The 20384-nt window shown below is 43.3% G+C and overlaps 1 protein-coding gene across 6 annotated transcripts in view; it reads right to left on the bottom strand.

The window, feature by feature from the left end:
• Positions 1-747: 747 nt before the first annotated feature.
• The window catches only part of PLXNA3 (plexin A3), a 106348-nt gene continuing 86711 nt past the window's right edge, over positions 748-20384 (bottom strand). For 2 of the 6 annotated variants that reach the window (XM_018559177.1, XM_018559176.1), the window contains 12 exons: positions 18150-18406; positions 16821-16887; positions 14307-14453; positions 14210-14242; positions 12853-13057; positions 8759-8862; positions 8551-8647; positions 8040-8230; positions 7749-7918; positions 5934-6146; positions 3276-3426; positions 748-1704 (listed from right to left, as the gene is read on the bottom strand). In XM_018559177.1, the coding sequence (XP_018414679.1) occupies positions 1609-1704; positions 3276-3426; positions 5934-6146; positions 7749-7918; positions 8040-8230; positions 8551-8647; positions 8759-8862; positions 12853-13057; positions 14210-14242; positions 14307-14453; positions 16821-16887; positions 18150-18406 (1731 nt within the window). In that variant the 3' untranslated portion in view covers positions 748-1608. The remainder of the gene's footprint in view (positions 1705-3275; positions 3427-5933; positions 6147-7748; positions 7919-8039; positions 8231-8550; positions 8648-8758; positions 8863-12852; positions 13058-14209; positions 14243-14306; positions 14454-16820; positions 16888-18149; positions 18407-20384) is intronic. The other 4 variants (XM_018559180.1, XM_018559178.1, XM_018559181.1 and 1 more) reach the window with 3 other exon arrangements.

Raw genomic sequence — 20384 nt, 5'->3', positions numbered from 1 at the left:
AAGCTCGTGGTTCTGCCCCCCCCCCCCCTGTGCTTTGGGTGTCATCTGGAGCAGGTCACATATAACACAATTCTGCCACCAACACAACACACTGAGGGAAAAGACTATCCAACTATAGGGAGAGGACACCAGTCAAGAAATGTGCTTCATTCCTTTGCACACTGTTTTGCCATGCACCAGTCTTTTCCAAATCTAAATTCACATTGACTTCAATTCAGCGAGAACTTCAACTGCAGGAGTTTGGGGGCAGAGTCAAGATTGATTGATGACATTCAAGTGTTAGGTGTGACCTGGGTGGTGTACCTAGGAAGAGGGATCAAATCTAAACACAAACAACAACAGAGGACATACACACACACACACACGTATTTCTCCGCCGAGCACGGCGTCTATATAAAACACTGTCCACATTCTGCAGTGGAGGATAAAACAGGAATAAGTTAAATAAATAAAATTAAATATAAAAAAATGCATGATATAGTAACCAGGGCCTAGAATGGACATAACCCAAGTGTGCCCTGATACACAGCTGTACACAACACAACTGAGGCCAGTGACAGTCTGCAAACCCTGTAAGTGTCGCGCTACGGAAAAGAAAGGGTTAAATCAGGACAAGTAAAATATTTACATGGCGGGGCACCGAATAGTCTGGAAAGACCCCGCTATGACCTGTTTCCTGACCTCCATCTTTCCACAGGACGGGACTTAGAGGGAGCATTGGACAAAAAGCAGTGGGAGAGGAGGGAGGGTGAGGGTAAACTGCACGCCCGCTCACATCTGCCACCTTCCCAGAGAAAATAAAAACACCACTGATACCGCATGGCACAAAATCTCATTAACATAAAGGGAGTCCCCGCCTACCTACGATACCTAAAATCTGGGGAACCCCTCGATTTTCACGTCACAGATATGAAATAACTCCATCGTCTCTCCACAAAGTCTTGGGGGTGCACTGAAAACACAGGAGAGGAGCAGCAAGGAGATTTGGGGAACAATAGTGCACTGAGATTATTAGTGGGTAACAAACATTGGGAAGGGGGGTGGGGAAGGTGTCCCTCTGAGTCATATGGCTTCATGATACCAAAACATCGACGTCCTCACTGTGTGCAAGCTCCTGATTGGCCAGAGAGTCCAGGCAGTCTAGTGACGAGAGGGGCGAGAAGGTGGGTGAGGACGCGGACCCCCTCGAGAAGTTATGCAGAGAGAGTGAATGGTGTGCACACCGACCCCGCCTAATGGTCAGCAAAATATTACACCAAAGGTGTGCAGTCAAGGCTCTGCTCTCCCAAGCACAAGGCACTGGAACACGGGCACCTTGTCACACCGTCATAGAAGAAGAATGAGGAGTGGGCATGCCATGGGGCACACTGTGCCATGGCTGGTGAAGATCGGCTGCTAACTCGGGTAAAGGATTCAGGCGCTGGTCACACAGGTCCCGTCGGTGGCTCTGTGGAGTCTCTGTGGCAGTGCCATCGCTTTGCACATTGCCCGTCACCCTTCTAGTCGTTGGCCTCCAAGTGGGCCACTACCTATCAGTTTCTGGCTCATCTTGGGGTCCTGGGGAGTTGAGGTTGAGGGGATAAGGGACAGAGAAGGGGTTCACAAGGTTCAGCTATTACTTGAGACCATGTTAATGACTTGTTCCATCTTCTGGCGCAGTTTATGTTTCCGGCAATAGGAATCTCGATCCAAAGCAGTGAGGATCTGAAAGAAAAAAAGAGGGCGATTATAGAAAGAGTATAATATGTGTTGTATGGAGCTGGCTAATCTGTCCTCTAGCAATGAACTCTGAGAAGATGATATCTCTGCACCCTAATGCCACCATGGGGTAAATGCAGTTGTCTGTCCTGAACTGTCAAACTAGGGGGTGCTAGGTCTGTCCTGAACTGTCAAACTAGGGGGTGCGTGTACATACCCGGAGCAGCCTCCAAGGTCTCGTCATTATCACCATTCTAATGTGCAAACAAGCTACCTCCTGCCCCCAACACATTTCTACTGCACCATCATTATAAGATGGACGGTCTGTAGAGATTTTCTGAAGGTAGGGAAGGGGGGACGTGTGTCACTCCTGAGACTAATTTAGCAGTTTCTGTGTAAAATTCAACTTTGGGCTCTGCAAGCAACAGGAATTTGCTTGGAGGTGCCTAGAAAATATATATGAAACAAACGTACATTCACATTAAAGAAAAAATATAATCGTTTGTGGGAATTTTTTACATGATAAATTTGCATTTGTTTAATGATTAAAATGAGATTACAAACAATTTTAAAATGTAATTAACCCCTTAGTGGCACAGCTTCCAAAAAATTTTTCGTTCCTGGGGACTAGAGCAATTTGCTTGTCTACCCATAATTTCCATCTTCCTCCTTCATTACACCTACACATATTATATACTGTTTTTTTAAAGGACAAACTGGGGTTTAATTTGATGTGACGTATATCTATTTTTTGTTTTATTTAAAAAAAAAAAAAAACAACACTTTCACAGCTTTGGCAATAATAATGTGTATATAATTAGTGTAGCTAACAGAAATTCATAATACATTCTTATGTTTGTCCTGATTTATAGGGTATAGCATATGTCGGGGCAGTTTATTTGGGCAGTTATAGGTTACAAAATACAAAAATACAGTGAAATACAAATTTTAGTTTAGAAAATTTTAGAATGTGGTATGTTTTTCTGCTGTCTTTAATAGCCTCCTCACCACTATATTTTCTAATAATTTTTTTATTCAATATATTTTTTTGACTTTTTAAAACATTTTTCGTTTTTGTTAAATTTTTTAAAAAATCTACTTTTACATTTTTTTTTAAACTAGTGGGCACTAAGGGTTTATTTACAGGGGCTTTGATACTTAGTATCTCTGAACAGAATACAGTATTCTCCTCAGAGATACTTTGTATCAGTTTGTAACACACAGCCGTCTCACAGCTGCACAACACAGTGAGCTGCTGCCGGCTCTGTGACTGCCATGGCTCTGTGATCACAGCGATCAGCTATTGCTGTGACCACCTACTCTGCTGTTGAGGGTCTACCTCAGACCCCAAGGGACCCAAGCAATAGCAGTAACTCAATGAGTGCTGGTCTTTCCAAGGACCAGCGCTCATTGTACCGCATGACAGGATTATCCCGTCACCGGTTGTTTATTAACTGAACGATTGTGACGGTATAATACGGTCATTGGTCGGGAAGGGGTTAAAGCACAAAGCATATAAAAAAAGATTACTGATAACATCAGTCATGTCCCTTTGAAGCACTACACCAGGGACTTACCTCCTCCCGATATTTGTTGACATAGAAGAAGAGCTCGCTGAGAGCGCTGAGTGAGTTGAATTCATTTGCATGGAGGCGAGACTGCTCCACAAGATACGCGTCCATGTCCTGGTCGCTGATTGTAGGCATTTTGTTGATGTCTCTGTAATATCTGCATAGGGGAAAGGAGAAGGCTTTAGACAAGTCATCCATCATAGCAGACTGAAGCACAGCTGATATTAGGTCAAAGAGCTGCTTCTTTATCTCCAGGTATTACATAGGAACTAGAGCAGTAGTGGCCAGCTTACTTTATAAAAGAAGCCTAAAGTGTGGCCCCAGAAATCTCCAAATAGCTGAATATAATATTCACTAAATGTAATGCTAAAGAAAGCTGTCAGAGACTACAGACATACAACACCCATTATCAAAGATCAGAGTTAGACAAATACAAACACACACATAGAATAAGGATGGAGAAATAAACCAAAGACAATTAAACCCGAAATGTCAACGCAGAGCTGTAGCTAGCCTATTTTTTGCGCCCGAGGCAAGAACAGAAAATTGTGCCCCCCCCAATGTTTTTTTGAGGAAACTAAATAAATACCAAGGAATTAATGATATTTAAACCGTTTATTTCAGTTACATAAGAATCATAAAGATATGTAACTTAACATAAACTTACAGTGTAGTTAAAGGAGAACTATGGGGTTAGGGCTTTTCCCCAAAGTTCTCCTTAGGGTAAGGGGAGGACACAAACTAGCATCCTCCCGTCACCCTAGGCTCAGTATACCGCAAGCTGTAGCTCGCGGTATACTGAGACACCGCAACTGAAGCGGATCCCGACAATTCTATCTGGATACATCCAGCTGGGGGATTAACAGCTGGCTCTGCCTATCCAGAGGCAGAGCGAGCTGTGCCCTCCCCCCCGTCCGTTCCGCCAGTCAGCGCTGGTGGATCGGGGAGGGGGGAATCCCTGCAGAGTGCCGTGAGTGACAGTCATGGCTCTCTGCAGGGATAGATCAAGAAGTGAGCGAGCGACGGTATGTGTTCGCTTACTTCCCGATCTATTGAGCCGCCCTGTGACAGTTTCATTGTCACAGGTCGGCTCAGATTATAATTCTCCTTTAAGCCTGTGACACACTACATGCAAAGCCGTGCAGAGCAAAGCAAAGCTGTCAGGCATGGAGCTTCTCATGCAGTGTGTGAGCTGAGCGTGGCCAGATGAAGGACTGCATCGTCAGCCAATTGGCTCGCGCGTAATAAACGAATGGCCTTCGCATCTTGACGCGTGGGTTTATACGCGCGAGCCGATTGGTTGAAGATGACATTTTTAATCTCAGCACGCTCAGCTATGCGCGCTCTAGCAAGCTGACGTGCCGGAGACAAAATTACATGACACAATGCATGTGAAGGCAGCGCGCCACCGCGCTGCTTCGCGTGCAGTGGGTCCCAGCCTGAGGGCCCAGTCACACCATAAAGTGTGCGTTCGGACTCTAACGCACTAGAACAAAAACCCGGCCAGCTCACTGTGTTTTGGGGCGGGAGGGGGTGTGGCTGCGCATTGAAGTCGATGGCACCGCAGCCATGCGCCCCACCCACAGTGCGATCGCTGTCACCCGAATGTGTGGTCTAAAAAAATCTTCGGGCCCGCGGCGCCCCCCCCCCAACTGGCGGAATACCAGTGTCCTGGCTGCGCCCCCAGCCTGCACCCGAGGCGAGTGCCTCACTCGCCTCGCCCTTCCTACGGCCGTGTCAACGTGCCAATGATATTTTGAAATAAAAGCTTTTAGTTTTCATTGCACACCTTATTTTAAAATTCAGTGAGGGGAATTTACAAAGACTGTAGTGGACAAAAACTGGAGCAGCCGTGCATGGCATCAGCTTCCAGCTTTCATTATCAAAGCTCAACTGAACAAGATGGAGAGAAGCCGATTGGTTACGATCCACAGCTGCTCTGTCTCGGTGCTTATTTATGCAATACAGGCAGATCATGGGAGGGGTTAGCAGTGTACTGTTCCTGAAAATATGACAGGAGTACTGAGGCAGGCCACTGTAAAGAGCCCTCAGCCCTGATTCGATCAGTAGGCTGGCTCTTGGGAGGAGTTATGCAAATATCAAAATGCTCTGATGGGTGGGAGTCAGTTTGGAGGATTGGGCATTCTTAGGTACATTGCCCTATGCAACACATTTTAAAAAGGCATTAGTTTTAAAAATGCAGACCTTGTTGCAATTGACTTTGTATTTAAACAAACCTTGCTTCTAGGTCCATCCATATATGCTCATTATATATAAAGCAGGCTCTGCTTCCTGCTTTGTAGTGCTGCAGTAGTTGTACATTGCTGATCCCCTTTTTTCCCAAAGCAGACTGACTGAACACAGCAGATTTTCGGGAAACAGCAGCAATACTTTGAGTCAAGAACGAGGCCTTGTTTTACTAAATAAAAATAAACTAGTCTTATCTACATACGCTTGTTCTTTGTCATTTATTCAAAGTATTATATCAAATCGGACATCAGGACAGCCAAGTCAACTAGTGTTTCCAGACAGAGCAGTCACAATGGACAGCCTTCATCTTTTTTTTCCATGATAGGTGTACACAGAAGTGAATTCCATAGCAATTCGTCACGTCCTCCTACATAAGGGTGAAAACACAAGAAAGTGACCAATCCCTGCACTCACCTCTCTACCCAGGTCTTGTAGTTAGGGATGTCCTTGGCATACAGCAGTTTGTTACTTGGCGAGTCCTTTCCAAGTCGGTGCTCAGAGGTGGAACAAGAGTCCATGAATGTCTGAGCCACTACTGAGAGGCAGGCGTCTGTGATGCTGTTCTTGTGAATGTCAAAGACAAATTGCGGGTTTTTGATCACGTTGACCCAGAAGCGGAGAGGCAAACTGAAAATGGGACAAGAGGAAAGAAAAGAATCATCTGGGGAAGTTACAAGAGATCAAACAATAAGGTTACCGTGTTTGGTGGTAGCACATGGCAAGACATTTTACCACATATTAACGCAACACAAATTTATGAAAGGTAAACTATCGTGCGTCTCTCCGGACCTGTGTCTCTCCGGACCTGTGTCTCTCAGTGGACAAGCAAGAAAAAGGTTCTGGCTTTAGATGTATTTTAACACCTACTGATCTGATTCTTTACATTATGTTAACTATTTTAACATGCACAAAAAAAATAAATTGTGATGAAATCAACGTTGCAATGATAAATCTGGCCACAAACAGGCAGATCACTCATAGAAAACACATTTTTGGCCCATCATTGCTGCAGTCCTGGAATTCCAGACTTCCTCCCTAACACAGCTGAATAAATGGATGTTGCATGCACAGCGAAAGGCTCACATTTCTCCACAGAGAAGGGGCAGATATCGTGTGGTCATATAGGAACTTCCAAAGAGTGGGGACATTTCTGGACGTGCTAACAGGCACCTCTGACGCCCAGAAGCACTTGTTTTCACCCCTAGTTAATCACTCATAGCAAAAGATGCCTGAACCTGCCACATTGCTTTTCTGGCTGCTTGTGGTCACCATAATGCAAGACTAGATGATACAAATGTTCCCCAAAATATAAGAATTGGAAAATATTTTGAACCTTGTGATGGAATCCAAAAGATGGTCTTAAAGTGGACCTTACCCCCCTTTGACTAAAAATCACATCAGCATACAGCTCTGCATGCTGATATGAAATCATCTTACATTCATTAGCTAAACATAATTTACTTTTATTTACAATTTCTTTTTTTCTACTTCCTGGTCTACTTTGGCACAAATGATGTAATCGTGCCCAAGCATTGCATCCTGGGAAGGTTACATCAGCAGAGCATTGCTGGGAAATCGTATCTGTAATTTCACAAGATCTGAGGGAAAGGCATTTTCCTCCCCTGATGTGCATGGTCACATGTCCTAGTCACATGTGCTAGATTTTCAGGAAGTAAAGGGAGATCTAGTAACCTGCCCTTAGTAAACATGGCCACTGTCAGAAGACTGGGGAAGAAGAGAAAAACAAGGTATGCACAGTAAACAACGCCGGCAATTACTTAGAAGTATGTGCTTGTAGATTGTCATTACTAAATATTTTCAAAGGTGCCTTTGTTGTTTTGAAGATATGGGTACTCCAAAGACATGCTGGTAGGTTAATTGGCTCATTTGTAAGTTGGCCCTGTATGTATGTGAAATAGGGACCTTAGGTTGTAAGCTCCTTGAGGGTAGGGACTGATGTGAGTGAGCAACTATGTAAAGTGCTGCGTAAATTGGCGGCGCTATATAAATACCTGTAATAAATAAATATGGGTAAAGTTCCTCTTTAAGTATCTTATAAAGTTTTGATTGTCAATCAAGAGGTCTTCACAAAAAATATGTCATAATGTAGGGGTTGTATGTATAGGTTTGCTCTGGTTTGTCAGACAGTTTTTTTTCAGTTTGTTAACCAACACACAAAATTTGAGATGTACGTTTCTGCTCAGACTTTAAACTGTATTTGCTGCTCACCAGTTACTTTTCCACGTGTGTCGGACATCTGGATCCGATATCTGCCTTTTATCAGCTTGCTCATCTAAATAGTCGAACATGTATTTGATGGCAAGAGGCAAGGCGCTGCCCCGGTGGGCTGTGCTGAACACAGTCTCAAACAGGTCATCCACAAACTTCTGCAGTGTACCCTACAAGAGGCATCAGAGCAAAAATTTGTCAAACATTTGCCCACTAAGTCACTAATATATATATATTTTTTTTTTTAAATATATATATACACATATACACACACACAGCGTTTAGTATTACCTTTGTGGCCAATAACCTAGTGAGATAAATCTCTGACACCATTTTGCTGCCACGGTCACCCTCCTTATGGTCCGTATGGTCGTGATTCTTCACCAGATGCCAGAGTTTAGTGCCAGTTTCCTGGTCAGGGGTAATCATGGGAGCTCGCGATCGCAAGCTGTCTGGGCTGCTGGATGTACGTAGAAGACTCTCTGAAAATGTGACATAGCATTACATAGATACAAGTAAACAATTCAATGCGCAATGAAAGACTACTGCACATAACAGATATACAGCTGTCACCAACACACACACTTGACAGGTTTTACATGACAAAAAACAGCCATGACTATCCTGTACAATGCATGAGATACACATCATGGCTACCACCTTTGAATTCTTGCACATATACCTTTTATTCTAAATATGAAGGAGAGGACACCATGCGAAAATGTATTTTATGCACTAAAGAAAAGGAGGAACTTAAATAGTCTGGAGGCTATCGGTGAGAAAATGAGTTTAATATAGTTACCATAGCGGCTGAGAGAGCGTGTGAAAGTGAAGGAGTTGGTGATGTTGTAGGCCGATACCTGCTTGGGAATGAGAGCCACAGTGGAGCCATCTGTAACCTGTAAAAGCATATAAATGCACCTTGTAAATCAACAAGTATAATAGGAAGTGCAACAGGAAGACAAGACCAGGATTGAGGGCAATATGACTGTGTATGCTGTATGACTCACCTGGTAATGTGCCAGTGTGTTCAGCCTCTTCCAGTCGCACTCAATTTTGGTGGTGACATCCTCATCCTGTAGCACAATGCGGGTGATGCGGCCCTGGCGCCACTCTGCAGAGACAGACAAATGAGAATGTCACCAATTTTTTTTTCACCTAACATATTACTTATTACATCAAACTTTTAACTATATATAACCCCCAAAACTGACCCAAATTCTACTAATACTTTTAGAATCCTTAGCTGTATTGGGCCTAAATGTCCTAAAGAACTGTATTCTAAAATTACTTGGAAGGTACAGTATGTATAGTGACCTGGGTACTTCAAAACACAAATATGACTGGCCCTCTAAACATAGCTTCTTAGCGTCAAGCCCTCAAAGACAAAATTAAGTAATCTCAATTTGCTAAGTGTTTACAAAAATAAAATAGGATTTTTGTACACACCGAAAAATCCTTTTCTTGGAGTGCATTAAGGGACACAGGAGGTATTTGGGTTATGCTGCCACCTACAGCAGGATTGGACACTGGCAAACAAAACAAAAAAACCTGAAGGCCAACCCAGGGTATAAACAGTGCAACTACCAGCATGCCGCAATTGTCTCTCATAAAGCTCCAAGAAAAGGATTTTAAGGAGTAGAAAAATACTATTTTCTTTCTCATCCACTGAGGAACAATGGAAGTCTTAGGCCTTTTGGAAGTCCAAAAGCAATCCAACAGTAGGGTGAGTAACACAGCAAACAACCCTTTAACAGGCCCAGTGTGAAGAAGAACTGGGGACTGTGTGCTGCTCAAGGAGTCACCTAAAGTACCTTATGCCTGAAGCTGTCATCAGATGAGTCAGAAATGTCTACCTGGTAGAAGTTAGACAATGTGAGAGAAAACCAGGTGGCAGACTTGCAAATCTGGGAAACAGGCCTGATGCCGAAAAGCTCAAGAGTCGCTCACTGCTCCACTGGAGTGAGCCTTAACTGGAAAGGGGGAAATCCGAATGATATTCTGCCTGAGCCACCTACAAATGGTGGAAAAAGAAGCCTTGGGCCTATCCAGAATGAAAAACAAAGGAATCGGTCTTCCTGAAAGAAGCAGTGGCTGAAAGACTCGCACAGCCTGAAACACATCTAAACATTGGAGGGAAAATGAACTGGAGCCGGATAGAGGGACTATCGGGTGGAAAGCTGAGACTTCCTTGGGGAAGAAGTCCTTCTACCTGTGCAGAATAAAAAAAAAAAGAAAAAAAAAGGCGACCCTGCAGGATGAAGCCGCCAGCTCAGACACTCTTCTAGCCAAGGTGATGGCCACAAGAAATGCAACTTTGTGGATCAGAGTAAAGAGAGGAATATCTCTGATAGGGTCAAACAGGTGTTTTTGAAGCACAAACAAATCAGGTTCAAATCCCATGGATGCAAGGGGGGTGGTCGGACTCAGGGGGGCCATGGGAGACCTCCCCACACACAAAAGTCCTAATCAGAGAGGGAGAAACCAGGTGTCTCTAAATAGAATTAAAAGGCCAGAGATCTGCCTCATGATGTTACTACTTGCTAAGCATTGGTATGAGCCCAAATTACAGAAAACAGGATCCGTTCCATTGAGAAAGCCCTTATTTACTTTGCTTGGTCGAAGTATCTTCCACATCCAAAGATATTGTCGAAGGTGGATTTCCTAGGCTAGTAGTGTAGAAATCAGACTCAGATGCCCATCTTTTAGAACCTGGGCTTCAATAGCCATGCCAGTAAAGCCAGCAACTGAGAAGTGGTAAATCAGTCCTTGGGGGACAACAGATGATACTTATGCAAGAAGTCTTATCAGGTTGGTGTATTACATCCACCCGGGCCAGTCTGGACCAATCAGCATCATCTGAATGCCCTCCATCTCGATCCTACAGAACAGACAAGAATTAAGTTTCAGGGGAAGAAAGGCATACATCAGGGTGTATTGATCCCGTGGACCCACTACAGCACCCACTTATTCCTCCAACAGATCTCTGTACCTAGATAAAAAAATGGTGTTTGCCGTTTGTGTTTACTTGGATGGTTATAAAGATCCTCCTTGCACATGGAGACTTCTCATTGCTACAAATGTGGTTAGTACTTGATACTGTTTTTAACGATTTAAATGAATCTGATGATACGGCACATGGTTGAGCGCTCTTCTGCTTTTGTTTTCTAGGTAAAAACCTGTCCAGTTTGTAGTTGAACCTGCAGGCCCACATCTGGCATCCAACACCTGTGACACGGTCCTTGAACACCTCCAGGTGCAGAGACCACTCTCCACCAGAGGCTGCCAGCTGTTGAAATCTGCCTGACAATTGACTACACCTGGAAAGTAAATAGCTAACAAGGCTGGAACCCGAAGCTCTGCTCTACCTCTGCTGCTGCAGCAAGACTTCTTGTTCGTTCCCGATTGCTGACATACACCACCAACATGAAGTTGCCTGACTGGATCTGATTGGATGGTCCTCCAACAGGTTGGTCCAACACTGAAAAGAATAGCCAGATCTCCCAAAGTTCCAAGATGTTGATAGGGAGACAAGATTCTTCTCAAGACCAAGTCCCCTGTATTGACAAGGCACTCCTTACTCTGGTGCCCAGGAACGCTGAATCCCAGAGCCAACAAGGCCTGGGTCTGGTCCTCTGTGTTTACTAAATCAGTTTGTGCACACACAGATCTAACATGTGTCTTGATGACAGGACTTTACGTTGCAAATGTCTGGAGTTGAATTGGTCAAATGGAACCAAAAGGAGACTACCATTAGCCCTAAGACCATAGTACAGAAAAAAGGGTCGGATGGCTTCTGGATTGAAGAACCTGAACCATAGACAGGACCAACACTGGAGTTAGCACCTTGGTGAAAATCCAAAGTGCAAAAGACAGGCCCAGTATAAGGGATCACAAACTAATGGTGCTGAAGCCCTAAAGCAAAAACCTCAAAAATGTTTGCGAGCTGGTAAGATGGTCACATGTAAGTAGACATCTTTTATGTCCACAGAAGCCAAGAAATATCCCTGGTGAAGGGAAGCAATGACGGATCTGGCTATTTCCATCCGAAATGTTGGGTGCCGTTTCTTTTAAATAAATATTAATGTATTTTAATGGTATCTATCTACCAGTAGCTGCCTCATTTCCCACCCTCGGCTTATATTCGGGTCAATACTTTTTCCCAGTTTTTTTGGCTAAAATTAGGTACCTCGGCTTATATTCGGGACGGCTTATACTCGAGTATATACGGTACGTAGACTCCTGAAACCATTCTGCAGCTGGAACTGGGACAATGATCCCTTGGTCCAGATGTCAAGCGACTACCAGAGAAAATTGGAAAGTTGCTGAGGGGAAACAGGAAGCTTTGACATTAGAAACCAAGGAAGGTGTGCAAACCTGAGACAACACCTCTTGCACCCAAGCAACAGGGATGCTGAAAACGTCAACAGACACACCCTGTTGGTGTCTGTTGATGTTTTCAGGGTGCTCCTTCATAATGAAGTGGCGGTGCACCTTCATAATGAGAAAAATTTGTGGTCTTGGCAACTTTGGAGTAGCAGACAGTGCTGGATGGGGGACCACCCTGGAATTTTTTTTGAATTCCATGATGATCAAATGCTTCTTACAAAAATGTTCAGTAGCCCAGCACTTCAGCCAAGGGTCTTACATACATGTAGTGACAAGAGGCTAATGTGGGAAACAAATCAGGAGGCTTCTAACAGGCCATCAAAGCTAAAGTTTAAAGCCACAGACATCTGTCCCACTCTCTCAATGGCTGCACAAGTCCCCGACCTGTTAATGGAGAGTGTGCTGGGGGAACCTGGTGTTGTGGAACTGTCTACAGCAACCCCTATACCTATTCGAGCAATGTGACTTATTTTCAATTCTCATTGGAGCTGTAAAATAATGCACTCTTCCAAAAATAAAGATCTTTATACTGGTGTGTGTACTGAGCCCAGTGTTTGTCTCAGTGACATACAGGTGCACAGTTGCAAAAACTAGTAACCTGTGTAAGAGAACACTAATAATCACATCTGTGAGTCTGAAGAGATGTAAAAAACAGCACCTTGATGTCTGCAGTTGAAATCTATTGGTCTCATAGCTGTGAACTTACGACCCTCACCTAAGTCCATATCCTCCGCTTTCGGCCTCTGTGTATAGGGAATCCCTTTGTATACAGCATCTAGCAGCTTGTCCTTCACCTGGGTAATCGTATCACAGTTGAGAACCTTAACAGGGATCTCTGTGCCATTCTCACTGTCTGGGCAGATGCAACTCAGAGTCTGTGGTGAAGAATAAACAGTTAAGGAGAACCAGTAACAAATGGGCTTATGCAATACTTCAAATTGTAAGTCTTAAATAATTACAATTGTGCAGTCTTCCTTATTAAATTTTCATAATCCTCCCCCTTCCTTATTAAAGGTTTCCTTACTTCAGGCCTGATGCTAACTGGAGTGTCAGGGGTTAAATGTTACCCAAGCTCTGATGCTTGTTGCCCATCAACTGCCTTACTTTACAAAATGCATTCAAGCTGAGAAAATGTGAAAGGTGAGGCAGTAAACAGGTCTGTCAAGTTCAAGTGACCTCCGTCTCAGTAATGGCAGCACCCATATCGTTATCTGAAGAGGATCCTTTTAAAGCGATCACCACACCTATGTTTGCACATTTCGATGTGCGTTGGCAACTTGCAATGTACATCTGTTTTGTGCTTACTTTTTTCTAATGGTACCCCAGCATATGTCAGGCAGTAAACACCACAACCCTTCAACACACCACAATGCCCACATGTGACTACACATGTTCCTCTATTGCAATGTATTGGCCAAAAATGACTCGGGTACAGTTTTTAGTTCTTTGAAGCTCGTTCATAGAAAATAAATAGGCATAGGCTGCACAACGCATATTAAAACACACACACAGAGGAGTGAATGGGCTCTGAGACACAAGGACCTTAATTGTGTTTTTTTCATACATGTGTATTTCTTATTCTCTACAGTTATATTTAGTTTCAGATTTTACTCTTTTTATTACAGGTGTTCGGTACATACTCTGTTCTTTCTATCCTTCTATTTTTATTGTTGCTGTGTACAAAACAAACAGCTGCTCGCAGAGAAATTGTGTGTGAAGGAATGCATTGGAAGCACATATAAGGTCCACCTCTGGGCCTCCATATACTCTTTGCTATGGGTAGCTGCCTTTTCTGAAGGAGAACAGGTGGGGGGTTGTGTTAAGCTGGCTTGCAGTGCAATGTTGTCCAGCCTTCAATAGGCCTTTCCTAACCATCATATTGAAGTAGGCACCCTTACTATGATGTAAACCTCACAAATATGCCACACCAGTGGCACAGTTTGAAATGAGATTTATTCCAAAAATGAGTGAACGGTTATATTTAGCACGCATTCATATATTCATATATTTGGCCATTTCAGAAACCGAAAACTTTCTAAAACTACACCTTTCCTTTAAGGGTAAAGAGGGGCCCATGGTGAAAGACCTAGGTGGTTGGCTGCATTCTATAGTACAGTGCATCATAATATGCTTGGGATGATGTATTGTAGACCATTACGTTAGACTTACCAGAACTTTGTAGTCGATCTGTTGACGGATAAGTTTGTCCTCACTTAGTGAGTAGCGGGCTTCCCCAGTGATGGCATCAATAGGGCCTTTCTCCATCTGCTGCTTTATTGCACAGAAGAGCATAAAGAGCGGCTCTCCAGCACATTCCTATAAGGCAAGAAATACACTCATGTTACCACAAACTTTTACTTTCATTTGTCACATGACATGGCCACAATGGGTCAGAGCAGCAGGGAAACAATCTCATTGTGAACCTAAGGCAAAGGCTAGAACTCCCACAAGCCACATTACATCTGTTTGATCTCTTCCTGAAACAAATAAAATCTAGGGCTGCAACTAATGATAATTTTCATACTCGATTAGTTGGCCGATTATTTTTTCGATTAATCAGATAAAAAAAGTTAAACAAATACCATCCTTAATTTTAAATGAAATACACAAATGCATTGCGGTACCGTGGGGGCGATCACACTGTGGGTGGGAGGCACGTTTGGGGTGCCACTGAAATGAACGGTGTCCAAATGTCTCGAAGCACTCCTTACTGGATGTCCCAGAACTATGGGTGAACTAATGACTGCGGATGGCGCCACTTCCAGTAAAACTTATCATAGATGGATAAAACTTAACATAGATGTCACCAGCACACGAATCCAGTTTATTGATCGATGTCACTCAGACAAACGCTTTCGGGGCCGCACAGGGTCCCCTTTATCAGGATCAGAAATATGAGCCTGATGAAGGGGACCCGGTGCGGCCCTGAAAATGCTTGTCTGAGTGACATCAATAAACTGGATTTGCACTGATATTCAAGCTGCATCCTGGTGTGCTGGTGACATTAATTTTAAGTTTTATTGAAATGAATGGCACTGCAACGCACCTCCCACAGCAGAATTGGTCAGGCTGAAACCGAAAATTACTTTCTTTCCCACCTAAAATTGTTTTTTTAAATAATTGTATTGTAAGCACCGGTCGCTTGAATAGCTTCAGCCAGGGAATGACAGCTGCCAGTGGCAAGATTCCGCAGATGGCAGCTGAATGTAAATACAGCAGGTAGTGGGCTGGTGCAATAGCCAGCCTGCTATTGGCCATTTCAAACTAGCAGGCTGGCTATTGCACCCACCCACTGCATGCTGTTCCCTCCTCCCAGCATGGAAGAGAGAGCTAGGGGATGTAACCAACTAATTGATAATGAGAATAGTTAACAACTATTCTCATTATCGATTAGTTGGTTGCAGCCCTAATAAAATTGTTAATTTATATCATGGAAAGTCTAAATTAATAAAGGAAAAGAGCACCTACCATTTTCCTTTGCAATGTACTCCAAGTCCCTCATACCAACCTTATTTTCCTTCTTGCAAAGGACATATTCATATTCAAACCATAGGCTGGCAATGCACCTTACAATCTGAATGTGCGTTCTCCTTAAGCATGACCAAAAGTCCAAGAGTAGAAGCCCTACCTGAACAATCCACTCAATAGTTGGTAGAGCTAAAGAAGATAGCACAATCAGATTGCAAGCTGTGAGTACAGTTATAGGGGTTGATTGTGTAAGGTCCGGGGGCGCAGGACTACTGCGCAGAGGACCCAAATTCTAGCCCACCATTTGTCAGGTGGTAATATTTTCAGCACGTATAGGGCTGAACACAGTCATGTGACAGAGGGAGAAGTTTAACAGAGAGCAACAGGCTAAATGTCAGCAATAAACAGGATATTTAAGCAGGCAAGTAACGATTCTTGCTTTCCGGTCATTGTCATTTGAAAAATAATCAGAGCAGTAGAGAAGTGGGCTGAGGTGTCCCATCCTCCAACACGGACGTTTTAGTGTCCTATCCAGAGGGTATGGCCTTGGGGGAAAGCACCTAAAAAAGTGAAAGGACCAACATCCTAGAGGCCGCTTTGTCCCCCAATGACCAATAAGAGTCCTTTTCTAGGACGTCTCATGCCTGTAGTGTAAACAAAAGCCTGTCTGTGACACTTTTCTGCTTTTGTGTCATTTGTTATAAACAACTCAGATCACCTGATACTCACTGGGAAGTATTTTTTTACATTTCATTGTAGACCTTTATACCTTCCAGGACAAAAAAGAGCAGATCAAAAAATGTTCCAGTTTACAGGAATTCTGATCCTGATCGGTGCTGTCCTGGTAGAATTCCAGCACATTTGGCATTTCTCTTGCTTCTGATCATATTTGAATAAAATTTTATTTATATAGATGATGATTTAAGTGGGTTACAGATTAAAGATTTCAAACAGCTGGAAATAACAGTGGGAATTAGCAGTATAAACTATAATGAAAAGCACATTTAGAAAAAAGTTAAGCAAAGAACAAGTGTTAGCTATTCTATGTTGAAGGTTTGGGTTTTCAAGATATCAACTTGTCCTGCTGAGGCTGGAAGTGAGGGATAACAATACAGAAGGAGAGATTGGAATTACCAAATGTGGTTGAAAAAGGGGGGTTGATAGCAGTGTGTGTGTGATAGGGATACATCTAAATGTAGTTTCCAGACTTCTTACCTTCAAAAACTTATACAGTAGAAAAGTGAACCAGTTTGTCAACATCTTCTCAGCTACTGACTCCGTCCTGCAGGGAGACATAAAATCAAAATAAGTAAGTCTTCTCTTCCTTACCATCCACTTTACTACAGCCAACCTCAGCACTGGCTACTTTCCTCCACAAGGTTTAACTGAACATTGGAGTCCTCATATAATGCCCTTAGCAATCCTGCTGATCTCTCTTCCCTTGTCCCTCTATACAATGCCAAGTATACACCCTCAGATGTGCCCTTTCTACTACCAGCTATTGCTCTAAATTTATGAATGAATTTGCTATAATTTTACTAAAGGACTTTCTCTCGCATGCTGTCTCTCATACTGTCCAGTAATTTAACACCATGAAAGGATAAATGTTCTTTTTAGAACAGATAACTTCCAGCATCCATCCCAAGTCTTCTACTGTGCAGCTTGCTGGGAGCTGCACAGCCTCCATCAAAAGTCTCCCTGGTGGGCTCTGCTTCTTCTGCACATGTGTAGAAGAGTCTCTATTCATTGCTTCAACTTTCAGTGAAGAGACTTTGTGGCCCCCATTGTGCTGCTGCCACACTTGCAGTATGGCAATGCAATTATCCTTGCACATGGAAGGGATTTCCACAGTACAAACATTTGTGAGATCACCTTTATCTTCATGCACACTAACTTTTGATCATCTCATCAATGCACTCTGTAATGGGCCATGTCCAACTATAGACCATGTTTTTTTCCTTTTACGTTTTGTATCAGTAAGGTTAAAACCTCAGTTTTTACAGTTGTCTGGAGCTTTGGGGAGATTTCTCCTCACTTTCTGCTCCTGTGATCATAGTCACATGGTAACAAAGACGGCCCCCATTAAGAAATAAGTGTTCCCATTCAGTAGATCTCCTGTCAGGGTGAGCAACATAACCAGGAAAGCAAATGAGGGGAAATACAAACTTGATATTTAAAATAATTACTCTGGGCAGTTAAAAAAGGCAACTGCAAATGTTAAGTGCTCATTTTGGTCTTGTGTCTAAAATAAAATATACACTCAACTGTATCTCATGTCCCTTGGCCTCTTCATGCGTAATAGACATCAAGGGTCATTAGACCGCCATGGACCGGTCTAGCAGCCTGGCGGGTCAGAGGATCTGGTGAGTGCATGCTAGACCCAAACGAGCACATCATTTTCTTACTGCCCAGAGTGGTTCTTTAACCCTGTTCCTTCTATCCAAAACAAGCAAAATGTTTTGGTTGGGGTTTCCATTCAAATGACTGTGCCATCTTTTTTAGTCAGTCACCAGACTGCACTCATGGAGTGGTAGTTTGTCTCACCTGCGTAACAGTAATTTAGGATGGTTCTTGCTCTCTAGGTTCTTCTCAATCAGGTCACTCAGCAGCTGTTTCAAGACGACTGTTGCATATTCCATGCGTCCTTGTAGCGACACCATGGTAAGGGAGGCCACATTACCGCGGTCCCGCATGGAGAAACTACGTTGGTTTTCCAGCGTATGAATAAAAGTCAATAAGAATGTTTTGTTGTTTAGAAGCTGTCCGAACAGTCTCAGAGCTTTCTCCACATTCGGAGGCATCTGGTGAGAGCAACAATAATGCATAATGAGTAACTGTTCAATCTTAAGAGCAAAATATGATGAACTGATTTAAAAATTAAGCATTTAAATTAAGCATTAAAAAAATCCCAACACAAAAAAGTTCAAGACTAAGCCCTACCCTCTTCCGTTTGTCCCTGACATTCAACCATCAAATGGAAAGCCTGCCCACTGATGCCACAACATTTGACAGGCAAATGAATGACAGGTGTGTTTAGTGCTGGTAGGGGAGTGGCTTCATCTTGACTTCAACAAAAGAAAGGAGGCACATGGACAAAAACAGGATTTTTGTTTTTACCAGTCAAGGACACCATCAATCAATATGAACTGATCCCAGTGTCATAAAAACATTAATACCTAGAGAGCCGTGGACAAGCCAAAAGAAAGGGCAACAAATTTATAGTGCTGTGTGTCCACAGCAAAACAAAGGGATATGCAAATATCCATCCTTGATGTCCACGGAGGCCAGGAAATCGCCTGGGTGAAGGGAGGTGATGACTGATTGGGTGAAATTCCATACAGAACTTTGGACCAACAGGAACCTGCTAAGGATTTTCAGATCAAGGATAGGGCATCCCAACTTTGCACTGCACTTAGGTGGGAATAGAACAACTGAAGCCTTTCTCCCTCCAAGATGGGAACTAGAACACCCTGAGAAAGGAGCTGATGTAGGGCAGCAAAGAGATCCGTCCATCTTTAAGGAGACCTTGGCAAGTCCTTCAAAAGGGAGTAGACAGGGAGCCAAACTTCAGTTCGCAATCCTTGGTCACGATGCTCTGGACCCAGGCATTGGAAATGTTCTGGAACCATGAAGCTGAGAAGGTTCAGGTTGATGGAAGTCCCCCTGCATTTGAAAGTGGGGATGCCCCTTTTTTGTGAAGAGGGCTAGTTCATATATTTTGTGGGCGTGGAGAGCCAGAGCTTATGACAGAACTATGTGCTTAGCTCAGGCCTGGTACCTGAGGCCTGGGAAGGATGAAAAATAAACTTTTCTGAAAAGGAGGGGGCAGAAAATTTTGCTACTGGAGGCTTGGAATTCTTCTGAGGTAAGGAGATACTCTTGCTACCATGACTTCCTTGAGGGAGGTATCCAAGGATTTGCCAAAAATGTGTTCCCCAGCAAAAGGTATGCGCTTTAGGCGCTTCTTGCACGGAAGCTCTGCAGAACAACATTTAAGCCACAGGATCAATCACACGTTAGCAGAAAGGAAACACTTCCTGGAGATTTGTTGTAGGGCAACTGCTAGGCCATCAACCCAATGCTACAGGGCCATAGGGAAAAGTTCTTGTTTTAACCAGTTGACATCCGCGGTGTTAAACCCCCTTCCCATCCAGGCCATTTTTCAGTATTCAGCGCTGCGGTACTTTGACTGACATTTATTCTGTCATGCAGCGCTGTACTGAAATGAATTTTATACCCTTTTTTGGGGACAGATAGAGCTTTCTTTTGGTGGTATTTATTCACCACTGGGGTTTTTATTTTTTTATATATGAAGGAAAAATTACAGATTTTTAAAAAAACAAAACAGTTTCCCCTATATTAAATTCTAAAACATTTATAATTTCTCAATTTTTTGGTAAAATATAAAAGACGGGGTCTAGTCGGGTAAAGAGACACTAAACATGTCAAGCCTTAAAATTGCGCACGCGCGCGAAACCTCAAAAAAACTAAATTACCCAAAATTGGCCATAGGCGACGCATTAAAAGCTTTTAACGCTCATCAGTTTAGTGTTATCAGTGATTGATGGCCCTAAAATGATTGCTCTCACTGCGACGTTCGCGGCGATATGTAACATGTGTAGCGCAATTGTCATTTTCGCGTGCTGGGGGGGGCGCTCCGAAATTCACGCCATACAACCGATCAGCGGCTATAGAGCCGCTGATCGGTTGTATGTGAAACAGCCGTTAACGGCTGTAGTAACAAGCGGGTCTTTCCTGCCCGGGCGCGCGCGAGCAGGA

This window comes from Nanorana parkeri, unplaced genomic scaffold (assembly GCF_000935625.1).
Source record: "Nanorana parkeri isolate BGI_ZX_2015 unplaced genomic scaffold, ASM93562v1 scaffold380, whole genome shotgun sequence".
In the NCBI taxonomy this organism is placed as follows: domain Eukaryota; kingdom Metazoa; phylum Chordata; class Amphibia; order Anura; family Dicroglossidae; genus Nanorana; species Nanorana parkeri.
Note: the sequence above shows the minus strand (reverse complement) of the source record. Positions and strands in the feature narration are given on the sequence as shown.